Below are 23,374 nucleotides of genomic sequence, written 5' to 3' on the forward strand. Positions count from 1 at the left end.
GCCATATGTAGTTGGACAACACCTAGAAATCTCTGTAGGACACTCTTTTGAGATGAGAACCCCACAATTAACCGAGCGCCAGGCCAGGGGACTTCTCTTCCCACTGGAAAAACTGGTGGGTGTCCAGTGGTACCCAAATTCAAACCTGGCACCTCTCGCTTACAAGGCAGGTGCTTCACCTCTATGCCACTTGCAATGGCCATTAATTCGTCATGTTGTAAGAGGTGTGTCGGCACTGTCATAAGAGTACTAGTGGCAAAACTTTAACTTGGTTGGCTTGGGAGTGGCCAGTTTAAAAGCTGTTTGGTAGGAAATAGGAAATAAAATATGTGCATTATTGTAGAAGTAATTCAGCAGTTATGAAAGCATGAGTCGCAAGAGAATTGCCTTGATAAACGGAAGGTACCGTAAAAAACTGCATGTAATACAAACCTGCATATAGTACGAGGTGAAATTTTTGGGATGCGAAAACGAAAAAAAAAAGTTTTATCCGTGTATAGTAAGAGTTAGAAAAACATTTATTTAAATTGCACTCCGCACCTCAATCACTGTCAGATAGTTATTTGTCGGACATATCTTCCCAGGGGTCCCCTGTGCCATCGAGTGCGTTCGAGATGGCGCACTTCTTGAATGCGCAACGCTCAAGGTGCTCTGGTATGCTGGCCCATGCGTCCACAATCCGCTTGCATAGCAAGGCTGGCGAAGTTCGCTTCAGCCGCCCGGTTGGCGTCACTGCAGATTTGCCTGAGCGCATCCAATCTGCGTAACACCGCTTCACCACGTCCTTGAATGGCTTGTTCACACAAACATCTAAAGGCTGCAACTGAGACGTCATCCCACCTGGGATAACGACGAGTTCAGTGCCGGATTCACGCAACAGCCTCTTCACTGAGTCGGCTAAATGGCAACGAAATGCGTCCAGCACGTGGTTGGACAGGAATTACAACAGTGCGCTGGGCCGCCTGCACCAGACGGACTTTATCCAGTCGAGCACAAGATTCTCGCTCATCCAACCTTTTTCATGGCATCTCACGACCACATTTTTTGGCAGCTCCTCACCTTTAGGCACTGTCTTGTGCTTGAAGACTACATAGGGTAGAAACTTGCATCCGTCGGCCATGCACGACAACATGACAGTAACTGGCGTTTTCTCGTTGCCAGTGGACCGGACATAAACTTGTTTAAAGCCCAGTAAAGTGGAAAGTTGGGCTAGTTGGTGAGTGATCATCATACCTTGCTGGTGAAGCAGCGCACAGACAGGGACACAGTGAAGACAAACAGGAAACAGCGAGTGTCGTCTTTTTCCTGTTTGTCTTCACTGTGTCCCTGTCTGTGCGCTGCTTCACCAGCAAGGTATGATGATTGTTTAAAGCCCTTTTCTTGCACGCTGAGGGGCGATGGCATATCCAGATAAACCGGCGTTTAGTCAGCATTGCCGATTTGCCTTAGCTGGAAGTTCTTGGACTTGCGCAGTGAAATACCGTGGTGCTGGAAAGTCACAAGCAGTTCTTCAAACAATTCAGGCAAGATTTGCGAAATCGAAGTTTGGTGGTGTAAGAAAAAACCAGCACAGCGCATGTAGCAATAAATGCAGTGCTTGCTCGCTTTGAAGGCGGAGCTCGGTAGCCCTTTTTCTCTTGCAAGCTCCTTAGCTTTTGCCTGCATAAGATCCACGCTCACAGCTAGATGCGCGGCTCGCTGTTGGTGTGCGAACTCCATCAGGCCAGTTCGATTTCTGGGAATGTCCCACTCTTTGGTCCATGAAAGCTTTTTCGCGTTTCTGGGCTTCTTTCTGGCGACGCCATCCGCGAATGCTTCTCTCGCTGACGCCAACTGCCTCCTGGCCGCACTGTTGTCGATGTCCTGTGCAGCTAAAATAACCTTTCTCGTGAAAGCAGCCGGGTACTGTTATCGTGGTCCGGACATCTTGGTCCTTCAATGCAGAATAAAAAAGATGCAGTTCGCAAACCGTGGTTTGCGAAGTGCATCTCAACAATAAATGCAACTCAACAATAAATGAACGATGCTATAGTCGCGCAGCTATAATGAAACCAAGCCATAGCCACGCAGCAATAAAGCCAAGCTGTAGCCACGCAGCAATGACGAAGTCGAGTCATAGCCACGCAGCAATAATGAAACCAAAACTTCTAGCCCAAATTTCTGACAAATTTTCGTTCGGATCGGCATATAGTATGAGGCGTGAATGTGGGACGCTAATAATTGGAAAAAAACCTCGTATTATTTGTGGGATCTTACGATAACTTCTCACAGTTGGGACCACTCGCATCGGCTTCTCTCTCATGCTGATTACATTTGTTAGTGTTCTCGCTTATCAGTTTCCAGCATAGGACTGCATAAACACAATTAGAACAGCTTGCAAGTTTCTTGTAAAAGGTGTTCCACGGTGCTGCTGGATCGGGCATTATAGCGTGTTTTTGTTGCACAAAAACGGGTACTATACAAACAATTGTCAGTCCCTTTAATTGAGAATAATTTTAGTCTACCACGAGGCCTGGAATAGGGCCAAGATAAACGTCTTTTGTTGCTGCTTTTCTGTGAGTCACGTTAACGTTAAGTCAACCTAAGTGATCGGTGTAAGGTGATAAAAAATTTTTCGAGACATGGTCTCTGCACTACAGAGTGACTGCTGCATCGGACTTTGGCAGTTGTCAGAATCTGAAGTTATTCCACTTGTTAGGCAATACACTTTTCCCAGCAGCTATTCTACTTTCAGAAATCTCACTAGGATATCCTCCTGCATTTTGAAGTTCGCTAGGCAGCTTCTGCAGTGCAGTAAACTTCAAGTGCTTGATATTGGCAGTCGTCCAATCGGCAGCGCATATTGATCAACAGAAAAACTTCCGGCGATTCAGGTCGGATGATCATTGTGGCAATGCTTTCGCTACAGAAAAAAAAGTTCTTTGGGCTTTGTGAATGGGTGCATTGTTGTGGTAGTGTCCTTTTCTAAATTATGGGGTTTTACGTGCCGAAACCACAATCTGATTATGAGGCACGCCATAGTGGGGGACTCTGGAAATTTGGACCACCTAGGGTTCTTTAACGTGCACCTAAATCTAAGTACACAGGTGTTTTCGCATTTCGCCCCCCATTAAAATGTAGCTGCTGGGGCCAGGATTCGATCCCGCGACCTCGTGCTTAGCAGCACAACACCACAGTCGCTAAACAACCACGGCGTGTATGTATATGTGTATGTATGTAGTGTCCTCTGTACCCTCGGAGACTCCCAACGACTTTTCAGAAGCATTGCGTGTTTAGTCTTGCCATATGTCGTGAACTTGAAGTGTGCAGCTCCGCAACGTCAGGTGAGAAAATGAGCATGCTCTTAGTCATTTTCTTGATCTATTGTGCCTCCTTCAGTAAGTCTTGGAGAACTTGGGCTCTTCGAGTCCAATGAGTGTTACTTAGGCCCTCTGATTAGAACCATAGACTAAAGCCACATCTCCGGTGATTATCTTTGCCACGAAAGTAATCTTTCCTACAAATCGCCATCCAACATCTGCTTGTGAACCTCTTTGCAATTGTTCAACCTCTTCTGTGGTTTGCAATCCACATTTAAATTGCAAAAGTGCGTAAGTACTTGTTCATAAAATCTCGTGCTGCGCGGCTCTTAGTATTCACAGCTTGATTGCTACTCTGTGCAAGAATTAATCAAGGTCAGGGTCTCAAATAGTAGCTTCTTCCTCTCAAAACTAAGTGCCCTCTGTCAGTGTGTTAGGGAGCCAGTGTCATAAATTTTTTATCGCACCTCATAGATAGCTTATAATGAAGCCATCATATGAACTCACTTGTGGCAAACTTTCACTTAATATGAGCAGCTTCAATTTCAGAAATATTGCCGGAAACCTATAAAGCACTGCCCACATAAATAACCCGATCACTCTGCCAGTTTTGTCAGGACAAACAACAATAACAGCAGTGTTAGGACTGCCTGATACATGGAGTGAGAAATGCAAACAATTTTCACATTCACGCTTAGCAGGAGCAGTGCTGGCATCTATGCAAGCTGTGAATTCTGCAGAAGAGAGAAGGTAGGTATACCAAACGGAAATGGAAGGTCTCGAGTGGTTATAGTAGCATTGAATAATGGGTATGCTGCTACATCTACATTCACGTTCACGAGCTGTGATGATGTTTCACAGGTCTAGGAGGTTTTACAGTGGTCACTGTTATGGGCTCGCTCTTCGAGTTCTTTTGATGGCTACCGAGGATCATCACAAGAATTCCTGTTGTGTGTGAAAAGTTCATAAAGGGAAAATGCCTTGGAGTTCGCAGAGATGTAAACTCTGAACCACCATTTTGCCAACTGAAGATTTGTACCTCTCGGCCACTCGGCAGAAAACTGCACCTGGAGAGTGCACTCATGCCACTGACTGCTGTGATTGCCTGATGCCCACTCAGCTGCTCCTAGCCTCGGCGTGCCTTCTGTGTTGTTGTCCTAGTTGCAAAGGGCATTTTGAGCGAAGTTTACTTCTCAAAAGGAGATTGCTCATGTGCATCTGTATGTGTTTGCTTGAACCGACACCACGCTAACAATAGCGCAAGTCCTACTGTACCTAATACCATGCCAGCTATAGCGTCATTATAGCATCAAAGCTGCAAATTGCTTATTAACCACATTTGCCAATTTTTTGGAATGTTTATTTAAACATTCCAAATTCCATTTATTCCATTTATTCCATTCATTATTCCATTTATTCCATTCCATTTATTTAAAGGTTACACAACTAATATCGTAACTACCCGGCAAAAATATTTCACCCATACATTCCTAGCATATCGCGCACATCTGTAGTCTAATGTAGGTCATGTGACACTCATTAAGCCTTTTATTTGCAGGCAGTGTATTTTGTGACAGCTTTCCCAAGTACTTTGTTGTATTACATCTTATCAGGGCCACGCACTACGAGACTCAATACTATAGCTCTGGATATACAGGGCACCTCAATTAACATGCCATAAGCTTAAAACAACTATGCCGCAATAGTACTGCGGAAATCCACAAGGTGAAGAAAAGTAATTAATAAAGGAAAAATTTGACAACCACCTAATCGTAGCAATTGCTACAAAGGAAACTCGTACGAGTTCCTCGAAAGTTTTCTTCAACTCGCCTTTGAGTTGAAGAAAAATTTGTCCTGGTCCTAGACGAAATACAGGACGGTTTCCTATGTAGCAATTCCTACAATTGGGTGGATGTCCAATTTTCCTTTATTTATTAAAAGTAGTATGTCTATAATCAGACTCAAAAAGATTTGAAGGGTCTATACCACACGCCTTGTGATCTATCCTTCATCAGATTAGCCGCAACCAGTTTTGGCACGTAGGTGTGAAGAAGGCTTTCAGGCTATCCTCGCAGCAGCACTACTGGCCTGATATTGCAACTGATGGAAGAAGACGCAAAAAAAGAGCCAGATAATAACTAATAATTTATCAATAGTTACCGCATTTGCTTTATGGCCACTGCATCAATATTTGGTTTTGGAGCATAAGTAAAAAAACATTGGCCTAGGTTGTTCATGGCATACTATCTTTTGTGCAGACTATTTTCCCTAATGTTTATAAAGCTTTTGCAATTTTTAATAATGCTGTAATGGTGCCTATGTGGCATGCCACAGCTGTGCTGTTCTCTACTCAAATTTGGTGCATGTTGGGAGCACCCTGTATGCCACTGTTTCTGCTATGTACAGCTGTATTCTAGCTGTCCTGGAGATACCTTGCATTGGAGGTACACTAAGGAGATGTATCAGCTATGTCAGACAGGTGCATTGCTCCTTACCATTTGTGCACCTCTTCAACATAAAATGATAAATTCTTAGCCGTAAGTTAGATACCCCAACCATGATGTCATGGATATTACAATATCGGGTACTATTAAGTTTCTACCACCTATCTCTCGCGTACGTTCTGGCATAGTAAACATTAGATAATTAAAAGATTGGCATATTAGCAATTAGGATAGTACATACTGCAAATTTTGCTTGACTGAATGTTTCTATCTAACATCCCTTCAGATTCGCTGTGTTGGCTTAGCGGCTGTGGTGTTGCACTGCTAAGCGCAAGGTCGCAGGACAAAATTCCGGCTGCAGCGGCTACATTTTGATAGGGGCGAAATGCAAAAATGGCCATTTCCCGTGCATTGGGGGCACGTTTAAGATCCCCTGGTGGTCAAAATTCGAAGTCCTCCGCCATGGTGTGCCTCATAATCTAATTGTGGTTTTGGCACGTAAAAGCCCAGAATTCACTAACATCCCTTCAGAAGTGGGCAGTGTGGGACATGGATTAAATGGCATTCACTGTGCTGACACTTGGATTGTACGATACATCGTTTTCAAGGGTTGATAACTAAATCATTGGCAGTATTGAGGCTTGCCATTGTAATCTCAATACTCTGCTGCCATTTCCTGCCAGGACACAATAATATTATGTCTCATTAATTGCAAATTTGTAAAAGAAAAAAAAAACTTTGCGTCATCAGATGACAGCACTTGGCATTCTTCAAGGAACTTCATAAGTGGGTTGCCACGTTCAGCTTGGATTTTTCAGTGGAAAAATGGACAATTCACAGCGTGTATAAAGTAGTGCAGGAAACCTATTTCTAAAATCCTATTGACCACCAAAAGTTACAAGTGTGCCATAGCAAGTAAAAGTGTCATCAGAGAGGAAATTATTGTTCTGAAAAATGTTGCCAATTTCCACATTTTTCTGGGTCGTTGCACTGGTGAAGTAGAAACATTTATCATCTGCAGTGCTCTCTTGTCCTTTGGCAAGTCATTGTTGCCATTTCAGCAAGCATGGTGCACCTTTATTGGCACTTGTTTCTAAACCAATTTCAAGCGCACACCTGGCAATTGCAATTTAGAATTTCTGATTGACCTACAGCTTGACTTTATCGTTGGCTATCGCAGCAGGTCTGTCATCTTAGCCTCTCACCCGAGTGCCTTGTATACATTTCCAACTCTATTTGCCTGAAACCAGCTTTAGCAAATCATACGACATCCAGCCTTGTTGCCTACTTAGCAGCTAAACCTCATTTGTTCATTATCCTAATGAGTGAGCCTGCATGCTGGTCATATGACATTTGTTGTCATTAATTAGCTATATCTCATTTATTATTTTTAATGAGTGATCTTGCAAGCTTGGGTTCTTTTAGGCAATTCTTATTTCAATAATGATGCCTGTGGCTTATGTGAAATCAAGTCGCTCTCCAAATCAGAAAAGGCATGTGAGGAGCAAAAGTCTTGCTATAAAGCTTTAAAATGTCTTGTTGTAAGGGGCCACAGCTTGGCATGTAGGCAAAGGCAAATTGCAGAATGATAATGAAGTATGGTAATGTGTAACAAATGCCGTTGTTGAAGGCATGTTACAAAGTTAAAAATTGCAATACAACATGCAAATCTTCACGACATACTCTAGTGTTCAGAGGAAAGGGAAAATCAAATTAAGAGGTGCATTATCCAGAAGGGTGACACTGAACAAGTTGCAGATAGTTTAACAATTCTCGCTATAGGTGATCATGCTCTGCTGGTCACGTAGCATGAAAAACTAACCAACAAATAATTCTTGGGTTTTGCATACCAAAGCCATATGATGAGTAGGCACATGAGATTGGTTTTGACTTGCTGGGGTTCTTTTAACATGCCTCCTGTGCATGGTACATGGGCATTTTTACAGTTTGCCCCCAATTGAAATGCGGGATTTGATCCAGCCTCACATGCCCCATAATTCGTCACCAACTACAGTGGGTTCTGGTGAATAACGCAAAACAACTGTGTACACTTTTGTTGCTTGGACAAAACAAACTAGGCAACCACTATGCAAATGGTCGGGCACTATGTAAATGGTAAAAGGCTCCAAGCTAGCATGTCTTGCGGTCTGGCAATGCAAGAGATAGACTGGCATGCAAGTGTGGACGCTTGGGTAGGTTTCTACCCTGTTCGTTATTTCCTCAACTCTGTGCATGCTGTGAATACCATCAAGAAGCGAGACGTACAAGCCCTGCTCTTTCACTTTTGCATCTTCATGGTATGAATAGACTGCCCTCACTGAAAGCTGCATACTTTTCTGCAAATCTGGTCGAAGTGCATACTGTGATGTTATGGTGACGGTGGGAAATGGGGGAAGGGAGTGTGGTGCACCTAGACATTTGGCCCTCTCCACACTGTCTGCTTCCAGCGTGGGTGTCGTCATGCTATTGTGTGCTGGCATGGTAAACTGGAAGAAAAGGAACCACCAGAACAGTTCAGGCATTTGATTTACTACCAAAAAAGTTGGTCTAATGGTAGCTGCAGAATATGATTATTAGATAGTGTACAGCACTGATCTAAGGGACCAAGCATGTTAGATGCCAGGGTTTCTTTTGTTAACAAATGCATTCTCTGATGCCAATTTAATTGTAAAATGCAATTGCGGCTTGTTTTCTCGTATCCTTGGGACAAAAACCAAAAGCATTACAGTAAGGAGCATGGCTAAGCAGATTCTACATAACATTGTGTTTGCTACACATAAATGGAATGGAACATTGCATATACAAGAGAAGCTAACAAATGTTTCACATGCAGAAGTTTTCTGTTTTGCAAAATGTCTTGCAGCATGAAGGCATTGCAGCAGTGGAGTTGTGCAGTTGTATACATGGAAAAAAATCCATCTACGACCACTACACAAGGGAACAGAGTGAACAGCATTTCTCAAATGGTTAAAGTGAAAATACAGGAACAACAATCGTATCACCTTTACAAATAATAATACTGGGGAATTATGCACTATTTGTAGGCACTATGTGTGAAAGCAAGACATTTCATTCTGATGCTGTTGTGCAGCATTGCAGTGAGTTGCAAGTTGTTGGCCCTTCATTTCACAGGAAAAGTCAAATAGAATATAGTTTGGCTAGTGTGTATAGATGCTGCACCTAAGACTTGAATGGTATGGCATTCACCCTTAGTATACTAAAAAAAACTGTTCAAGGTGCAACACTTTTGAATATGGTTTGCTTCAAATGGTAAGTGAATCCTAGACGTAGCAACCTGTGTGTTGAGAGGAGTCCAGCTTCATTAGCAGGTGTAAGTGTGCATGCGACATCATTGCTTGTGCTTGCGATCATTTATGTGTCATAGTACCTTTAAAAGGGAACTTGTATTCTGGTATGTGATATATGACTAATGGAAATGTACGTATTAATTAGAACGTCACTTTGCTGTGCATGCTTAGTAGCACTCATGTTTGAGAGTGTGTCACATAGTTCATTTCAAGTTAAAACAAAGAAACTGAGAATCACGTAGCAATTGGGGGGTGGGGGGACAGAAAAGAAGCATTATTTTTTATATTAATGTACAATGTACAAGCCTCAAATGCAAGACTGCTAGACATCGAGATAAATAGTGTATGTCTAAAGATAAAATGTGCTACAGTTTAAAAACTTGTTTAAATGCAAAATTATTGTGAAGTATTATGATTTTTTCAAAGACTGCGTGTAGATTTATAGCGCAGTTTCTATAGTCTATGCATGCTGTTGTGCATGAGTATGCAAACCTACATAGTAAGCCATGTGCAGAGGTGACTGCATCTGGGGCACCTGGTAAATGTTGCAGCACTGTGGCTGTTGCGGATGGTGGTGATGAGGCTAAAGCATTGCGTGAATAATGATGTCATGTTCACTATTTTAATATTGGTGTCACACACGGCCACTTTCTATCGCGATCGTGCCCAATCAGGATCAAAATCCTTAACCACGATTGGCTCCCTCGCGCAGCTCGCGATGGTGGTGATGAGGCTAAAGCATTGCGTGAATAATGAAGTCATGTTCACTATTTTAATACTGGTGTCGCACACGGCCACTTTCTATCGCGATCGTGCCCAATCAGGATCAAAATCTTGGACCGCGATTGGCTCCCTCGCGCAGCTCGCGCAAAGGAACCAATCGCGACAGAGAAATTCGGACTGGATCGGGCTTGATAGCGATCAGAAGTACGCCGTGTGACACCCGTATTATTTTGTCTTCGAGGCTCTTTGAACCTTGGGTAGTAAGCGCATTCACTTGACATGTGCCTTGGGAACCATGGCAAAATAACGCGTGATCCGAGAAGACGTAACATTAGATATAACGCTTGCGACAACGCTGCAGGTGAAGCAAAAGACTACTCTGACAAAACTTTATTTGGAGTAATGCCATCAAACCCCTGTGAAGTGACCGTCTTTAGCGACGACATGAGGAGGTCGGCGCCGTCGACGGACGGTGTCGGGCCAACGCAGTTTTTTGGACGCACCGACCGGCAATGCAAGCGTCACAAGCGGAAAACTAATACACAAAATTAACGGGACCGTGGCATTTCAAGTCGATTTGGCACGGAATTCGTCTATGGGGGTTGGCGGAATTTTTGTGGCGACCGACATAAATTCGTATAATTTGATTTTTGACGTCACATATGTTTATTGCTATGGCCGTAATGCGGTAACGGCGCGCGCTTCGCATACGAGCAGTTTAACGTGAACCTCTTGAACCTGTGGAAAACAAAAAGTGTTTCGCCTGTGTTTACACACGCGGTTCTTTTCTTGTGGCTAGTTGTACCTTTTGTACAAGGTAATGCCGCACTGCACTTGCACAAATTAGTTGCTCTAGTTATATTGCACAGGGAGTCTGGGAGCGCTGCCGTAGCATCTTTTGCACGTGATCATGTTTACATCTGGAGGCGTGTGCAGCGCGTGTGATCTCGCGATCGTCATGTTGCAGAGCTTGCGTAGTAATGGCTTTTACAGTGTTGAAGAAAATAAGTGATCGTAGAGAACTGATACAAGGAACTGTGATAAGCCCGTCGCCGAGTCTCGTGTCGTATTGTTATTTGAACGACGGCTATCTCAAAGTGGTAGATATTAAGACCGAGTTTGTCACAGCACAAGTTGACGGTGTACAAGAGTAAGCTGGAAAGGAAGCTGCAATTTCCATTGGAACTAGCTCGTGCCTGTCTTAGCGAGATATTTACCATATTGTTATTTCAATTTCAGCTTCATATGGAGAGAAGGGGTAAACGCAGATGAGCTTCTAGTCGTGTCAAACGACCATGATCTATCGCTGTACTCGTCGCTTGTCACCGGGTCGGTTGTGAAAAAGCAGCTTAAATGGACTTCTCTACACGGTCAGTCTCCCAGCTGTCTTGTCTGTTCGAAGTAGAACCTGTGTGATGTTCTCTTACTTTTGCAGAGCCTGAGGCAATCGAGCTGATTTACTGCCATGCCAGCACCTTCGTATTTCTTATCAACAAATCTCACCTTGCGAGCGCTGTCTTGATAAGTGATGTGCTGGAAACTGTATGGTGCCTGGAATATCCTTGCGGTATACTCAGAGTGAGAGTTGTAGGATCAGACCTGCATGTGCTTACGTCACAGGGAAGTCTTTGTATCCTTTTCGCCGATAAATGGCCTAGGTGCACCGCGTCTGCACTTTTGTAAACTGATGCATCTGAACATATGTGGCCCATTTTTCTTTTTACTCGCATCATCTTAATAGAATTATTTTACAGGTGGATCACAACAGTTGATTTCATAACGCAGCCGCGCAACCACTTACAAAACATGAAATGGAAAAGCTGTGTATTGCCGAGTTGCATTTTTAATCATGCAAGCTAACTGGTGTTGTTGACATACTCGCGCACGGCATCAACCTTGACGATTGTTTCAGTTTCATACGATATTAAAGACGGCTCACAGTCTGCACACTGGGAGCTGCAGGAGGACCTCTTCGATCTCACGAAGAGCTCCGATTTCTGTGCCTTCCATAATTCAGAAACTGCCATTATTTGTGTTGGCCACACGAAATTGTACAGGGTGCGCTTGCGACATTTGCGTGACGAGAAGGATGCTCCTAGCCGTGCGATCAAGTCTAGAGGCGTCGTCACTGGCCTCGCGAAAGCAAGTCCCAGCCCCGCAGCAAGTGCTCACTGCCAGTTATTGCTTGATCTGTCAAGCCAAGATGCCGACCAGCATATCATGTGGACGCCGGATGACAGACACCTGATTTTGTGCTGCGGTGTTCGAGGCCAGCAAAATCTGGCGACTTTCGAATTGGATGCCAATGGGCTGTTCTCTTTGGTGCCCTGGTGAGATTTCGAGCTCCTTATATTTGCAGCTGTACTGTGGCAGCAAGCCAAGCTATCCCTTTTAGAAATGCTGATTCGAACTGGCTGTGCGATGGCCGATGGGCAGCTTTTATGCCCTCGTCTGGTAATTTTGTCTATGACTACAATTTAAAAATAACAGTTGCCAGTCTTTCGGTTCGGGTGCTTATGTGACTTGTGATTTCAAAAACACATTCAAGAAATCCAGGCGGCTAAAACAATTCTGAGCTAAACTGTCCCTTGTAGCATGATGTTGGTATGGAACACCAAACATTATAATTTTAAATTTAATTTCAGGAAATTGCACATTATAGTTGCTTTTGTTATTTGCAGCCTGACCCTTTCCTGGTTTGATGCTCAGCTTGCATGACAAAAAAAACTATAAGTCCAAAGCAGGGACCGATCAGTCATGATTACAGTTTGATTTGCTTTACTGAGTGCAACTTCTTGTCGGAAAGCATGCATTATTAACTTGCATGAGCTCCAATATGCACATTCCTCTCTACAGAGTTTTCAGTTTTCTTGTGACCTCTGATGTGGCCAGTAACCTTAGTTAGTTGAGCGTATACACAGTGTGTGTTGAAAAAAAAAATATATATATATGTACTGCATTGTCTACATTTTGACATGTTTCTTTTGCATAGCGAGAGTGGCCTCCCTGAAGAAGCATCATTTTCGGTTGTTTATGACACCAGAAGCACCATTGGGCATGCACCAGTGTTTCTCTTTCCTCATTTCACCGCTACACTGACATTTGGTGCTGCCACTCGAAGACTGCTTGCAGAGGTATGCCTCAGTATGCTTTCTCAGTGCTTCTCACTCTACTGCATGATGGCATTTCTGACAGAATTAAAAAACATTTGAGCTCGCATTTACAACACCCTTCTTACATAAGTGTCATCCATTATTGGCCTTTGCTTTTATATCTCTTTCCTTTTGTCACAGCAATTGTTTCATTGTGAATCGGTGGATTCATATCATAAGCGGCAGTTACGCAAATGCTGCCCAACCAGAAAAAGTCTTACCATAAGTAAAGCTTGGTGCATACAGGTCATAATCATTCAGCTGACTTAGCATTGTTTGATATACACATGCATGCATGTGTATACCACAAGCATATGAAGCAGCATTGTAATTGCTGTGGCTGCATATTATTACTCCATTCGTCTAGTAACCTAAAAGCTGAAGTGATTTTTCTTGTGAAATTTTCCAACAGTAAACAGAAGGCTGCGAGTGAGCAAGTCAATGAAAGTGGTGCAGTAATCTAGTCACTAGTCAAGTAGCCGAAATTGCAGTTTCTGGCAAAAATTATCACTAATTTTTTTTTACTCCTGCTATCACCTGTTGTGAAGTTTCTTCAACTAGTTATAATGATGTCTGCCAACTGCGAATGTCATAGCAATGCTGGTGACATCGCCGAGCCCACAGTAAACTGGACTGGTATTGCCAATAATGAGGGAAGCGACTGCTTGGAATTGTGCTTCACATTTATGGGGTTCGCACAATGTATTAAGCAGTAATATTTGTTACTCAAGTATTATTACGCAACAAAAAAAGAGACAGACGTAAGAGAAGAAGACACACCAAGCGCAAACTTTCAACTAAGTTCTTCTCTGTCTTCTCTTACATCCGTGTCTTTTTTTTGTTGCACAATAATACTTGAGCAATGGGATTACCAACTTGCCCAGAATGCTGCTCTCATTAAGTGATATTTGGCTTAGATAATCATGATTGAGCACATTGTTTATGCAAAGTATCCAAGCTTGCCTAAGGGCCTGTCTAAGACGGTAGTAGCTAGCTCTGCTAAAGTGAATTGAACGCAGAGTCGCGAAAGCCACTTCTGTGGCTGAGCTATTCTCTCCTTCCTACTTAGGTCATGGAGCAAACTGGAACCCAGGCAGCTGAAACTTTGTCCCAGTTAAATCAGTGGCAGGTGATGACTGTCGACCTTACTATGCTCCTTCGTGGTGTCCAAAATCGACAGCTTGACATGGTGGCTTTCTTTCTAAAGGCCAAAGAAGATGGTAAGTGATCGAGAGTGAACATGCATTCATTTCACTGACGGATTTTATCGCTGTCGTCTCCTTGCCCCACATGTGGCAGCAGATTACTTATATGTTGCCTGTACTGAGTGTACAGTGTGTTCAACTGCATTGCAGTTATTTGTACTCGGTGATGCACCAGCTATTGTAGTTTCAATTATGTTAGTTTATAATTTCTTTATTTTAACTAGGGTTTTCCCTGTGTTGTCCTTAATGTCTTTGTTTGTTGGCTTCTTATGACATGATTAATAAAGATCAGGCCCCTTAGTTAATTTCCTTTCTTATCATTCATTACATAACGAGGGTCTCTAATCCGGCAACATTGATGCTTTCAGGTAGCATGTGTGCATTTATTGACCAGTTGCCTTCACCCCAAAAAAAGATAATTTTCTCGTGACACCTGCGGCAGAAAAGATGTTGCACATCCTTTCAAGGTTTGTGAGTGGTAGCGGTGGCTAACACTCCCCAGGGTTAGTTATACTAGTAACACACAAATACCCCAGAAAGTGGATGGGAAGATGGCGCCACGGTAGCTGAATTGGTAGAGCATTGCACGCCTAATGCGATGACGTGGGATCGTTCCCCACCTGCGGCAAGTTGTTTTTTCATCCACTTTCAATTCCATTAATTTATAATTTCTTTATTTCAATTAGCCAGTACAAGTAATTTCCCCTGTATTGTCCTTGGTGTCCTTGGTGTCTTTGTTTGTTGGCTTCTTATGATATGATATACACGTCACATACTTTTAAAAAATCTCGGGACACCTAAGCACTTACGAGTTGTGAATGCAAAAGCATTAATGTCTAATTGAACACAGCTGAGCGATCCTTTGAGTTTTGCACTGCGAGTAATCTTTTTCGAGTTTTGTTGCAAGGTATGTTATCTAGTTTTGCAGATCCACTGCTGTTGCACTACATCGGATCGACGCATCTGTACTTTGTGTTTCTGTGCTAAATGTTCACTAAGTTCCTTAGGGCTCATCACCGTCATTCGGTGCCACTCCGCTTTGCGTTTTTAAGCCAACAGATGCTCGTGTTTTGAGCCTCATTTTGCTGTATATTGAAGATATTCTGTGTCACATCGCCGTATCTGCTTTGTCAAGGCGCACTGGTGACATGCTGTCGCAGTGATGCCGTCTCCCCTCATGCATCACCTGGTGTGCTAACACAGCAGCAGGGGTTCTGATTCACCCACTTTGCTCTGTCAAGATGCACTCATGACGTGGCGTCGCAGCCAATGGGAATTTAGGTGTTGTTTCGCTGCCACAGACAAATCCGGCTTTTTTGCTCAAAGGGCCATTTGATGCTCTCACATCAAACATTGCCCATATGTGTCTGGTAATCCGCATGCCATGCCTTGGAGCACTTGTTTGGAATTTTTAAAAAGACAGTAATTCATCAACACGTTACTTCTCCATAACATTTACCATGGTGTCCTCCCTTCCTCTTTCCCTTCCCCCTCTCCCTGACTCAATTTTCGCTAGATTTACTATCGGATGAGCTCGCAGCTCCCTCAGGGCAGAGGAATAAATTTTGCTTGGTTCGTAAAATGCATTCTAAAGCTCCGGATTGCATGCATGCATAATTCACTGCAAATGTCATAATTAATCTGCTGTCTTTGAAGTCTACTTACATATTTCCCATAACATGCCCTTTATTTTCCCAAATGTAAACAATGTGTCTTGTTTAGTTCATCGAGAATCCCGCTGAAACCAAGTAGAAGCCTCTTACGACACATGAAAATAGTGGGAAAAAAGAACGACTGCTCAGTAATTATTTGTAACACTTCTAACTGAACAAGGAACGTAAAAATTTTTGTTGTGCATTGTACTTACCGTGACCACCCTCCCCGTTCCATGAAATATAAAACTACAGCTTTGTCGAGACACTGGGAAGCATAGCTGATAGCTGCCATATCACACGCTCTAACACCTCATTAAGAAATTTTTTATGAAGGCTGTGTTTGATCCAACCGCATTTAACTTCGCACATAGAGTTTCCACAATTCACCACCAATTATCGCTAAATTTGGTCTTAATGGCTTATAGTTATGCCAGGGCAGCACGCTCAATTCTTCTCTGCTCGTTAGACATGCTCATAACACTCTAGAGTGCTTGTATACGTAATTTATTGTGAAAGCCGTGATCACCCATCTAGTCAAACCCACTTACAATATTCAAGTGCCACGAAAATTTCATTTTTATAACCAATAATTCTTATAACTGGGTTGCATGAAAAGATCTATATAGGGGGATGACAGAACTGATTGAAAAAACTATGATGGCAGGTAGGTGGTTGCTGATATGGCTGCTGATTATGTTCACTTGTTTAACTGCTTCCTGGGCGCTCCAATCACATTGTAACGAGCCGTGGCTGTCAGCGTGAAAGAATGGCACTGCTATAACAACTGCAAAGAGGGGTCATGGGCAGCAAGCAATATACGAGCTACGCCGGGACATTGCTTTGGTGGTCCCAAAAGGGGCCTTTTAAAAAATGTGAGAGGCTGCTGCGGAAGCTTGTTAGCTTGAGAAATCCAGAAAAAATGCTGAGGCGAGATCACCACAAGCATCTCGCCAAGTAATTCTCACTGGCTTGCACGAGACAACCCTATGTCTGTCAGCCTTGCATGCTTTATGCAAAGCATGCCAGCATCCTTCTCCAAGGCATCCAGGTGCTCCACGGAAGGTTCCTCGCTAGAACGAAGCCCCAGAGGGAGGGCCTGAATCATCTGCAGGCCCTCCTGTGAGGACAACGTTTAGGCAGCTTGCCCTACCACATCATCGCTGCCATCGTCACGGTCATAATCCTATGCAAGCATGTTCACGACGATCACCTCATCAGTTATACGCATTTAGTTTCCAAATCTATAGCTGTGTGCTTTCATTTAACCGGTAACGTCATGCATTGCCGATGATCAGCGGGAAGATTCGCCATCTTTCTTTTTGGCGGCGTGTCAAACGAGGCTGAGAAACCACGTAGCCAGGAACTATTTTGACGCAACCAAGTCGAACGCAAGTGATTAAAGCTGTTTGCAGAACTGTGCTGAATGAGGATCCAGCAAGCAATCTGGGAGCAGCGCGGTTGGTGCGGTCCATTCGTGTTTTGGAGGGTGGCGCGGTGTAGAGCTATGGGCACAGCCCATTCATGTTTGGAGGGGTGTAAGGGCGATGGGAAAGAGGCGCGCAGAGAAGGCTGGAAAATTAGAAATGGAAAGAAGGGTGGAAAGCTTGGTGGCTGTTGGGGCAGTGGGCCATTGTGCAGTGTCTTGAATGTCTCGTTTTCTTTTTTCTTTTCAAGGATTTTGTATTTCACTGCCTTTCGGCACAGACACCCAACAGCCAAACTTCATCGTTATAACTAATTATGCAGCGTCGGGGCATTGTAGTAAGCGGTTTATTTCACCATGGAAAACATACAAATGTTGATGGTGCAGGTGCTTCTCATTGTTATAACCGACATATTGTTAAAACCGGTATCGTTATAAGTGGGTTCGACTGTATATTGAACTTACCTAGACATCATCCATTACCTTGACCTTACAGTCACCAAACATAAAAAAGCTGCCTCCTTTAATTCAGTGAGAGCGCCAAATGACCATAATATATCACACATGTGAAAGTTAAAAAAAAAAAGAGGAGGGTTCAATAATTATTCTCAATGCTTCTAAGTAAGCCAGAAACATTCAAACTATGTGACACATTGCACTTAAAATGCTGCCTATTCCTTCAAAGTATAAGATATCTCAAATGCAGAGTTCTCTTGGGAGATTGGGAAGAGTAGCTAATAACAGCAGCATTAATCTTTCGAATACTGGCTTACAATTTTTTTAAGCGGTGTTTTGTTAATGTGAACTTACCATCACACATAAGCATGGTGTATTGTTATCTCGGTGTTTGCAAAATTTGACCTCAGTTGTAGTTGTCATTATGCTAGCGCAGCAGCTGTTTTAAGTTTTACACCACTCATAAAACAGACTAATAATACTATGGCCACTTGCATACATATTCTACTTTAAAAGGCACATTTAACTCACCCATTTGTAACATTGTCTGCATATTACCCATACCATTCCCCTAATTTCCCCCAGATATAAACAAGATGCCCTGCTCAGCTCAACTAGGACAGAAGAAACAGAGTGAATTTCGTATAACGACCAAAAACACATAGAAACACAACGGTTTAGTAATTATCTGCAACACTTGCATATAAAGTAGGAAAGTGAAAGTATCGCAACGCATTGTGCTTAAAATTGTCCCTATGTTCACACAATTTCAAGTATGGAGTTCATGACGTTGTTTTAAGAGTCTGGGAAGCATTTCTATTAATGGCAGTATGACACCTTGGAATGCTCCAGTAAATAACTTTCTATAAAGGCTTTAACGAACCTATACAGAAAAAAAGTTTATTGCTCATCACTCAGAACATTGCTTCATACTTTGAATAAATATAAACACCATGTCCTGCATAGTTTACCGAGGATACCAGGGGAAAACAACTAATGACATGTATAACGCTTAAAGATTGGGAGAAAGTGAGTATTCATTGACTGTTTTCAGAGCACATGAGCAACCTACACACTTCAAGTTTTCCATACATGTCATGAAAATGGGGCCCTTATTTCTTCAAAATATAAAATACATGCTCTTTTGTTACAGCTAGGAAAGTAATAGGTTAACTCTTATTTAGAAACAGCCTGACAATGAAATCAACAAGGTCAGGAGTGACACATGCCTTTATAAAAAAAAATATATGTTGGTGTACTGTCGGCACAGAAATGGCTCTACATGTTTGACCAAGGTCATTTTCATTAATGTATCTACAATAAGTCATGATTCCACAATGAAATTCGGCAGTTATACCTGTAAGAGACTTGATTAAATTTCTGATAGTGATAATATACTGAGACTGCAATGCTATGTAGGCTATCTCTGGATGGAGATTCAATAGTTTCAGAATTTAATAATCCAACAATTTCATGCCTTAAGGCACACCAATCGTTGGGTGTGACTGATTATAATACCTTTTACAGGCCTTCCCCTCGATTACAGGTTGAATATAACAAGCCAGTTGTGTTTTCAAATGCGGATATAGTGGTCCCAAAAAACTGGCCATGATGCAAGTAGCGTAAGCTAACATTTGTTAGGGTGAGAACTGCCTAGCACCAGGCCCATAGGTCGGTGGTATGCAAGAATACTCACTCACACTCACTTGCCATTTTTTCCAGGCCTTTCCATCACTCATGTTCACGCTAACCTCCACTAAAACTCGCAAGCACTCACTCATGTTCACACTCACCTCCACTCACGCTCACTGGAACTCTCTCGTACTCACCTCCGCTAACACTCACTGGCACTCGCTCGCACTCACCTCTACTCATGCTCACTGGCACTGTCTCACACTCATGCCTTTGAAATGAGGGCGAGTGAGTGTGCCGACCTATGACTAGGCCTTCTCCACAACATTAGTGTGTATGGCGAATCCTGTGCGTCTTGATGAGGAACAAAAGACAATCCTCGCTGCCCAAGCAGGGGATACATAGTAAAGAAAAGTATTACTTATGTGGCTTATACAGCTGATAAAACTACTAACGCCAGTTTGTATGGCTGTCTAATAATTTGCTATTGCAAAAAATGCTTTGGCTTCTGAGCAAAACTGTTACTATTTCGTTCGACACAATGAAAGCGTTGCCACTCTCTCTTGTGCATTAATGAAAAGAACTTAGCATGATCAACAGTGATCGAACAAGGGAGATCTCAAGCTGGTGGCATCCCTTGTTCGATCACTGATGACGTGAAGTTTACTGTGGTGAATGGTAGCACAAAATAAAGGAACATCACATACCAACTAGCCCAGTCTGCTACCCTCCTAAGTGATCTGAAGTCTTCATCTTCTTACAAACCTCCGTCTTGTTTGGAACACAAAGCACTTGTCACTTGAATAATAGTTTGAAGAACCATCAATGTTCTTATTTTCGGTCTGCTCGATTTTCTTCTCAAGCTCTGGCAGCACAGCTGACCAAGGAGCCTGAGCCACAACAGAGCAGCGCTCAGTTACAATTGCTGTCCAGGGAAGCAGAGACATGGAGCAAAGTGTTGGAAGAGCTGACGGGAATCATCAAGCAAAATTCCGAGGACCTTTCATCGAAGCTGTTCTCACAGCAGCTGCTTCAGGTGACTGCATCTTACTTTGAGGCAAACATTTTGAAAGGAAGAATCTTGCACCTCTAGTTGTGAAGGTATCAAGTTCATCTTCACATAGCTCACTGCAGAAAAACATGCCCAAGCAGTTGCCAACTTAGATGCGTAATATTAATTATTAAGCTTCAGAAGTGTTCTATTGCAAGACAAAGTTTCATTTCTGATGTCATGTTAAAATGTAATGTCTTTGTTGGCAAAGGTAATTTTGTTCAAATATGTAAAAAGCCTTTGTATGATGAATGTTGCTGTGCAGTTCGTCTTCAAAGCATGAAATTATTATTTGCTTTTCTCTTTTGTGTCAACTTGCTTGGAGCAATCACTATAGTGTGTAGGAATAAGGGGGGTGCCAATGGCGCTACACCTTCGCACACCGCGCAATGCGGTTGGCGCACACCTGCCCCTCAACCGTGGTCCCGGTACAAGCTCGGGGAAACAATTTACGACAACCACATGTATACTCGGAAAGCATTTATTACGATTGCAACTAACACTTCAAGCAGGCCAACTAGCTATAGTTTTTATCACTGAGGGATTCCTCGAAGAGAAGATGCCTTGTAAAGAGATGATTCCGACTTTACAGCTGGGGATATGGGTGTCCTCGGCGACTGTCACAGCATAAACGTGGTTGACTAACCACATGCGGGAAAGCGGGAGCAGTGGCAGAGCCTCCCACACTTGCTGCTTGCTGGTGACCAAAGAGGCTCGGGCAGTGTCGGAAGGATCCTACGTGACACGACCGGTAGTGCTGATAATGTTTGCGATTCCCATGTGCAACCTACGTGAGGAAGGTTTCCCCCCCTCCACAAGCCTTTTTGGTGCACCTGCCCGACACTTACTGCATGAGAGACTGCCTTGCGACATGGATTCATGCAAGTGTTTAGTTATCATGAAGAACTCTTAATTCTTCCACTGCTAAGTAGGTTAGTAAGTTGATACAGTCGAACCCGACTATATCGAACCCGCTTACATAAAATTATTCTATATATCGAAAAATTTCTGGTCACAGTATAGTTACAATGAGTATATATAGCAAAAATTACGCTTACATCAAACAAAAATAGAAGCGACTCCCAATATATCGAATGTCAAGCTGCGGAAAAGTGCCCCCAGAAGTTGGCTTTCCCTCGTGGTAGCGGGGGAAACCTGGCGGCGCGACTCCATCTAACTGCTCTGCCTATCGTGGCCGCGTTGCCTTGGGCTGCTCGGGTGAGCTGTCGACACACCCCTGCAAAAAGTTATCCTGGGCTGCCCGAAGCACTTGCTCAGACAGCCAATCAGAGGCTCTTGTGCTCTCGTCGTGCAAGATGGCGAAAGTGCGAGTTGTCTCACTGCTTTTCTGATTTATTGTGTTTGTGCCTTGTGAGCCTTCTCTCACAGTGTTGCCGTGATGAAGCGGCAGAATTCGCCTTTCGTTGTGAAGCTCGAAATTGTAAATCAGGTCGAACGTGAGGAGAATTCGGATGTCCCTGCAGCGTGCAAGATTCCGAGGAGCACTCTCGGCGCGATTAGGGCTAATATGGCCAAACTCGTGACCTGGTGCCTATGGCACCTCACGCTTCTGCATAGTCATGTACAGGTGATTCTTCATTTGTGCCGGTTTCCGCGTGCTTGGTGATGACTGTAAATTCTGACGAATGCGACGAAGCCATTGCTGGTGTTGCCGAAGCTTGGAGCGAGCTGTCAGAATTTTCGGAAGCTGTTGACGAATCAACGGTGGATGAGTTTGTGAGTGCAGATGATGGTGTCGCAACCACGGGAGAGCCTGAAAACGAAGACTACATCGCCGACATCGTACCAAACACAAATGGAAGTGGGCACAATGAGGAAAGCAACAACGGTCCTTTGCACGCATCCTCCGAAGTGATTAGTGCAATTGCACTAGTCCGGTGCTTCTGCACGAATGCGGAAGGTTGCGGCCTCAGCTGCTTCGACTACTTTTGACAATGTGGGGAAGTGCATGTGTCACAGGCAGTGAAATTGGCCAAGCAGAAAAAAATGCAGGACTAATTTATGCGAAACTAAGCTAGTTTCATCAATAAAGTGATTTTATAAATGGTATGTGCTTTTATGACATCAATTTATTTAGCAGGCTTATATCGAATTATGCTCTATATCGAACTTATAGGCGTTTTCTTGCGAGCTTGATATAACCAGGTGAGAACCAGGTTATAGTGAGAACTCTGTTCATACATGTTGAAGTGAACACCATAGTTGAAGCAAAGATGGCACAATGTGATTTTTGCCTTCTGTAAGAGATACAGTAAAACCTCATTAATTCGAGCTTGGTTAATTCGAAATCCCACATAATTCGAAGGTATTCTGCGGTCCTGTATGTTCCAATGTAAATTTGACTGGATAATTCGAACTGGCAGCCTAGGCCAACCCGGTTAATTCGAAGATTTGGGCTGCTATGCGGAAATTCCTGATCCACATTTCACCGCAAACCCAATGAAACGACGGATATTCGGAACTGCGAGGCGACGCCACATAGCAATTGCAATTATTTATAGATGAAGCGGCCGACCTGTAGTACTGCTAGCACAAAAATCAGTCCACAGTACGCCCCGCGCACTGCCGAAACGTGCTCCTGAAGAGAAGACGAGCTTCACTGCAACACAGTGGGCACACCGGTTTTTGTCACATGGTCTCTTCCTCCTCTCTGCACGCTCCTCGCAGTCGCAGCGGTCGCAGTGTCAGCGTGTGTCTCGTGCCGTTGCCACTGGCTGCTGTTCGCCCATTCTCTTCGTGTGTGCGGCGACGTGAGTGCGCGCAACGCTGGTCTGCGCCGTTTCTTTGTGTGCGGTTGTTAGGGGTGTTGCTGCTAGCGTGGTGTTTTTTTTTTTCTGTGCTGTGCAGAAGTGCCAGTGAGTGAAGATACCAAATTATAAGACTTTAACGCTGCAGCAGAAGTTCTGCTTGATCCAAGAAGCGGGTAAGAACACGTGTTCCAAAACCGAGTTGGCTGAAAGGCACAGCGTACTCCTCGCGAAGGTTGTCCACAATATTGAAGAACA

At 43.5% G+C, this 23,374-nt stretch overlaps 1 protein-coding gene across 1 annotated transcript in view; it reads left to right on the forward strand.

Moving 5' to 3' along the window:
- Positions 1-10,677: 10,677 nt before the first annotated feature.
- LOC139054673 (spatacsin) overlaps positions 10,678-23,374 on the forward strand; it is a 92,418-nt gene continuing 79,721 nt past the window's right edge. The window contains exons 1-7 of the mRNA XM_070532080.1: positions 10,678-10,924; positions 11,014-11,144; positions 11,210-11,404; positions 11,687-12,104; positions 12,767-12,908; positions 13,996-14,146; positions 20,161-20,333. Coding sequence (XP_070388181.1) covers positions 10,755-10,924; positions 11,014-11,144; positions 11,210-11,404; positions 11,687-12,104; positions 12,767-12,908; positions 13,996-14,146; positions 20,161-20,333 — 1,380 coding nt within the window. The 5' untranslated portion in view covers positions 10,678-10,754. The remainder of the gene's footprint in view (positions 10,925-11,013; positions 11,145-11,209; positions 11,405-11,686; positions 12,105-12,766; positions 12,909-13,995; positions 14,147-20,160; positions 20,334-23,374) is intronic.

Source organism: Dermacentor albipictus, chromosome 1, assembly GCF_038994185.2.
Source record: "Dermacentor albipictus isolate Rhodes 1998 colony chromosome 1, USDA_Dalb.pri_finalv2, whole genome shotgun sequence".
In the NCBI taxonomy this organism is placed as follows: Eukaryota; Metazoa; Arthropoda; class Arachnida; order Ixodida; family Ixodidae; genus Dermacentor; species Dermacentor albipictus.